At 41.8% G+C, this 6,000-nt stretch overlaps 1 protein-coding gene across 1 annotated transcript in view; it reads right to left on the bottom strand.

Annotated features, from left to right (window-relative positions):
* Positions 1 to 334: 334 nt before the first annotated feature.
* Positions 335 to 6,000, bottom strand: part of DACH2 (dachshund family transcription factor 2) — a 322,657-nt gene continuing 316,991 nt past the window's right edge. The window contains exon 13 of the mRNA XM_070951865.1: positions 335 to 401. Within this exon, the coding sequence (XP_070807966.1) occupies positions 364 to 401 (38 nt within the window). The 3' untranslated portion in view covers positions 335 to 363. The remainder of the gene's footprint in view (positions 402 to 6,000) is intronic.

The following is a 6,000-nucleotide window of genomic DNA, read 5'->3' as shown; positions in this document are numbered from 1 at the left end:
ATTTGCATCACCCTTGCTCCTCCCACAGAGGCAATTTATACTGATATGTGCTTTAAAAATGCTAAAACGGACTCTTTCCCCATTCTGTTTTTCTAGGTCTTAAAAAAATGTTCTGCTGTAAAAGGTTTGGGATGGCCAAGCTTGCGAGTCTCCACATTTCTCAGTGACTGGTGCAGAGATTCTTCAACACAGGAGTTGTTATGAGTCCGTATTGCAACCTTTACCAGTCTGGCACCGCACCGAAGGGTATCCAGGGTTGAAAAAGAGATTTTCTTTGCAGGAGTTTTATAATCTTCCGAAGTGACTGTTACATGTCCCCCAACCCCTCCCCCACCCCACACAAACATGTCAAATTAGGCATCTTCAGTACATAATGGTCGGTTTGATGTATGCTCTGTTTTCTGGAAAAGAAAGAAAAAAAAGGGGGGGGGGGGAGAGAAAGGATATTGCCATTCCGTTGTCTTTATGTGAAGTTCTTGAAAGCAGGAATGGAAGTCTGTTTTTTTTTTAAGGAAGACGACATACACAACAGACGGTGTCAAGGCTAATACCAGGCAGGCCTCGACTTATGACCACAATTGAGCTCCACATTTCTGTTGCTAAGTGAGACCATTGGTAACTGAGTTTGGCCCTATTTTATGACCTGTCTTTCCACCCTTGTTAAATGAATCCCTGCAGTTTTTAAATTCACATTTGTTATGTGAATAACATAAGAGCCAAGATGGCACAGGGGTTAGAGTGCAGTACTGCAGCTACTTCAGCTGAACTGCTAGTTCAGCAGATCAGCGGATCAAATCTCACCGGCTCAAGGTTGACTCAGCCTTCCATCCTTCCGAGGTGGGTAAAATGAGGACCCAGATTGTTGGGGGCAATATGCTATTTAGTATACTGTCTTTGGTGTAAGCCACCCAGAGTCCTCCGAGAATGGGCAGCATAGAAATATGAACAATAAAATAAATAAATAAATAAATAAATAAATAAATAAATAAATAAATAAATAAATAAATCTGGCTCCCCCTGTTGACTTTGTTTGTCAGAAAGTCGTAAAAGGGGATCACATGACCATGGGACAATTCATCCTAAATATGAACCAGTTATGAAGCATTTGAAATTGCAGGCTAATTCTGCCGACTGTCAGCAGTTTGATCCTGACCGGCTCAAAGTTGACTCAGCCTTCCATCCTTCCGAGGTGGGTAAAATGAGGACCCAGATTGTTTGGGGACAAGAGGCTGACTTTGTAAACTGCTTAGAGAGGGCTGTAAAGCACTGTGAAGCGGTATATAGGTCTAAGTGCTTTTGCTTAAAGGTCAAAGGAAAAAATAAATAAAATCATTAAAAGAATCGAAGGAATCTGCATTTATTTTTCCACCAGAAGAGATTGAAAGCCCTCGCTACTAACTTCTTATTTTAGAAACCACAGTCAAAATGATCAACCCAACTAAGCTTGTGCCAAGAATCGATCGATCTCGCCTTTTGGATTTGCATATGCCAATACTAAATCTACCCTAGGACGCAACCTATAGTGACCAGCTAAATGACACATATCCTTGGAGCGATTGCCAACTTTTGTTACATTTCAATTTTGAAATGCATTTCAGCTATAATATGAGTGATTTATCATTTAACGGGAGCTGTCAAAGTCAACTCCTAGCTAAAACAAAAACATCTGGAACGATAAACAGATGAGGGCAGGAGCTGAATTTCAATCCGCTATCCAGCCATGTTCGCTCCATTACAAACAGGAAATGGCTAATTAGGAATTGAACGTTTCATGTTTTAAAGAAAGCCTGCCTCTTCATGGAACGGCAATGATCCAAGATGGAGCCTGAACGTAAACACGAATAAATATCACAGACAAATTAATGCTTCCGGAATGTCCAGGAGCCTGGGAACTTAGGATGGTGGAAGGGGACGGAACTGGGCTTTGGAGGCACTTAGAAATGAAAAAAAAATTATGGGATAGGAATTACAAATTAACACTGTCAACTGCATACAAGGAAAACTTACATAAGATGTTTTATAGGTGGCATTTATCACCCAAAAGACTGTCAAAAATATTTAAAGATAAAGCAACTAAATGTTGGAAATGTCAAGAGATACCAGGGTCCTATTATCATGTGTGATGGACATATGCGGAAGCAAAGAGGTACTTCGCCATGTGATTGGAGAAGATGACGTAACAACATATTGACTTAAAACCTGAACTATTCCTGTTGGGGATCTTACTGGGAACTTATAGTAAAGAAATTGTATATCTGTATTATTCATGTAATAACCGCAGCTAGAATTGTATTTGCACAAAACTGGAAAAGCGAAGTGGTTCAGAAAATATTAGAATGTGCAGAAATGAATAGATTAACACTTGCAGTTCAAGGAAAGGAAGAATCAGATTATTATAATATATGGGAGTTATTTTATCAGTGGTTAGAGAATAAATATGAGAGCAATGTATTGTAAAATTAAATAAGTTAAGAGAAATGCTAGGGTTATGTCATATTATTATTATTATTATTATTATTATTATTATTATTATTATTATTAGTATCTAGTATTAATATAAGAATGAATGTAAGTAATGAACATGGTGGTAAGTTTAATTGTTAAGACACAAATAATTTTATACTCAGACGACGCACTGTTTAATGAAAGATGGAATGTTTATATTAAAAGAAAATTAAAAATTTTAAAAAAAATGGAAAAAAAAGTTTAGATATTCTCTATCCCAGGGGTGTCAAACTCAAGGCCCGAGGGCCGAATCCGGCCCACAGGGTGCTTAGATCTCGCCCGTGGGGCCGCCCTGGAAACCATGACGGACCAGCCCACGATGTCTCTGCCAGGGAAAACGGAGCTCGGGAGGGCTGCGTGCAGCCCTCCTGAGCTCAGTTTTCGCTAGCAGAGCGCTCGGGCTACCACAGGTACCCACGACATGAGTGACATCGAGCTGGCCACGCCCACCCGGCTCCCCGAGGTCAAACACGACCCTGATGCCGCCCTCAATGAAATCGAGTTTCACACCCCTGCTCTATCCACTCCTTCGATTTCCTATTCACGTCCCATGTTTCGGGAAGATCCATTTCTGCCGTGTGGGCATGCAGTGTGTTGATAGAAAACCTGGCAGTTTAACATTCCTTGAGCGGGACTGAATCTCCCCTCTCAAATTGTGAAGGAGCTGGTGTTCGGAGATCAACCTCTTTGTCTCTCTCTCTCTCTTTCTCTCTCTCTCTTTCCTTCTCAAGTGACAACATTCAAGCGTTGCTTTTTTTTGCAACGGCTATCATTCAATGTGATGGGCCAAAAAAAAAATAACCACCCCTCCTTTCAATATTTCTTTCAAAGGAGAAGGACGTTTTGATGGGCTTCTCAGTTTTACCTTAAATATGAGTTGGCTGAGAAGGATGGGTGAGCATTCTGTTTTCCACTGGATAATCACTTTTCTTACTAGTTTACAGCTTCTCTGACTTTGCCATGATATCAAGAGAAGGTTATGATGGAACTCTTCCCCCCCCTTTTTTTTTATCCCAGATCAAAAATGGAGGGCAACCATGGAGGCCACAAAATGATGCAATGGCAGTTCACAGATAGGGTCAAGTAACTTGGTGGCCTCCAGGTTTTCCATTACCAAACATCAGTGATATGATATTTTCCCAACCGAGATAGTCTGTATTTGTACTTGAGTAGGAAATGCTATAAAAAAAATCCTGTGATGTAATTACAGTCATTACTAGGAGTTCCAGGATTCATTGAGAGAAGCAATCACATGTCTGTGACTGACTGCTTCACTCAACAACTAAAATTCCAGTTCTATCCAGTTGTGGTTGTAAATTGAGGGCTACCTGTATATATCTATGGAGATTCTCAAGTCATCCAGGTCATGGTTGTCCCAAAGGTGCTTTTTCGAGAGAGGCAACTGGACTTTCTGGTTGTTCTTTGAAGACGTTTTGCTTCATTACATGACTGTAATGACTGTAATACCCATGGCTTAGGGCCAGGGTATTTGCGAGACCGCCTTCTGCCACCAATAGCCTCCCACCGACCGGTTCGCTCACAAGAGAGGGCCTCCTCAGGGTGCCATCGGCCAGACAGTGCCGGCTGGCGACCCCCAGTGAGAGAGCCTTCTCTGTGGCAGCACCTGCCCTCTGGAATGACCTGCCCCCTGAGATACACACAATATCAGACCTCCAGACTTTTCGTCGGGCCCTGAAAACACACTTATTCCATCTAGCTGGGCTGGCTTGTTTTTAATTGAATTCGGTTTTAATTGGGTTGTTTTAAACTTGGGCCAAAATTATTTAATTGTTTTTTCAATTTTATATGCTATGTTTTATCTTGGCTGTACACTGCCCTGAGTCCCGCAGGAGAAGGGCGGTATAGAAATAAAATAAAATAAAATAAAATAAATAAATAAATAATTTTGTTGCTTGTATCATTTGTACCCTATGACTATCATTAAGTGTTGTACCTTATGATTCTTGATGAACGTATCTTTTCTTTTATGTACACTGAGAGCGTATGCACCAAGACAAATTCCTTGTGTGTCCAATCACACTTGGCCAATAAAGAATTCTATTCTAATCTATTCTAAATTCTAATGATTGTTACGTGATCTTATGGGTCATTAAGTGGACAGAGTCCCAGGTAAGGAGTGTGGGGTGACTAAGGAGAGTGGGGAAGACTATTGTAAATCTGGACCATTATTACATAAACTGCCTTTAAGTCAAGGACTACCGACAAGATTTTAAATAAATCTTTGGGCCATAAATGTACTCTCTTTTTAGCTTTATGCCATAATCAAATATCCACTCTCTCTTTTAAAAAGGGAATTAGACAAAGGTGAGCAAAAGAATGGATTTACAGTAGTTGGAGTGGAATTCTCTAGAGGTCATATTGACAGTATTAAAAAAGGTGTAAATGATATTCCCTAACACTAAAATATGCTTATGAGGCCCCAGTGCACGATAGACTTTTATAACCTGCCCATGAAATGCACAATTGCCTTAATAAGCAAGACATTTAGAAAAAGATAACTATGTTGTATGACTTGAAGAAAGATCTCGCCCGTTTTGCCTTTCATCCAAATGTATTTATTTCATTTTTATGGAGTTAGGTATTAAAACTTGTAAGCCGCCTGTCTTGCCCAGAGCCGACGATGCTGTGTTAATAATATTTGGATATTCCATATTTGGAGTCACAGAGGAAAAATAGAACCACAGTGGGAAGTGGGAACTTTTAACCTTCAAGATTATGTCTCCCTCTCAGCACCTCAATCAATACTGCGTAAGGAAAGCATCCCCGATTCTGGATTTGCAATATAGTGTGCTATACAGGTAGCCCTTGACTTACGACTGGCCACTTAGCAGCCGTTCAAAGTTACCTGGGACGATGGAGTTACAATCACTTTTGAAGTTCTGATTACAGAATAAGAGAGTTGGAAAGGACCTTGGAGGCCTTCTCATCCAACGAGCTTCTTAGACAGGAAACCCTACACCAGTGTTGATGAACCTTTTCGGCACCAAGTGCTGAAACGGGAGTACGCCCGTGCACGTGGGAGAGCGGCGAAAACAGGAAGAGCAGTTCCCCGGCGCGCATGTGCGTGCCGGGAAGCTAAGCTTTTGGTTTCCGGCACGTGCATTCGTGCGCGCCTTTCACCTGGTCTTCCGATTTCTAGCGTGCATGCGTGCGCGAAGACCAGCTAACCGGCGCTCATGTGCACGCTGGAAACCAGAACCTTAGCTTCCCAGCTCGCACATGTGCGCCAGGGAGCTGCTCTTCCAGTTTCTGGTGCTCCTGTGTACACGAAGACTAATTGGCTGGTGCACATGTGCGTGCCAGAACCCAGAAGAACAACGGGCAATGGCTGGCGTGCCCAGAGAGATGACTCTGTGTGCCACTTCCGGCACATGTGCCATAGGTTCGCCATCACTGCCCTACACCATTTCAGACAGATGGTTGTCTAATCTCTTCTTTAAAAACTTCCAGTATTGGAGCATTCACCACTTCTGT

Source organism: Pituophis catenifer, unplaced genomic scaffold (assembly GCF_029215685.1).
Source record: "Pituophis catenifer annectens isolate HBS135680 unplaced genomic scaffold, rPitCat1.0.hap2 SCAF_11, whole genome shotgun sequence".
Lineage (NCBI taxonomy): Eukaryota > Metazoa > Chordata > Lepidosauria > Squamata > Colubridae > Pituophis > Pituophis catenifer.
This window is presented reverse-complemented; position numbering and strand designations above follow the sequence as displayed.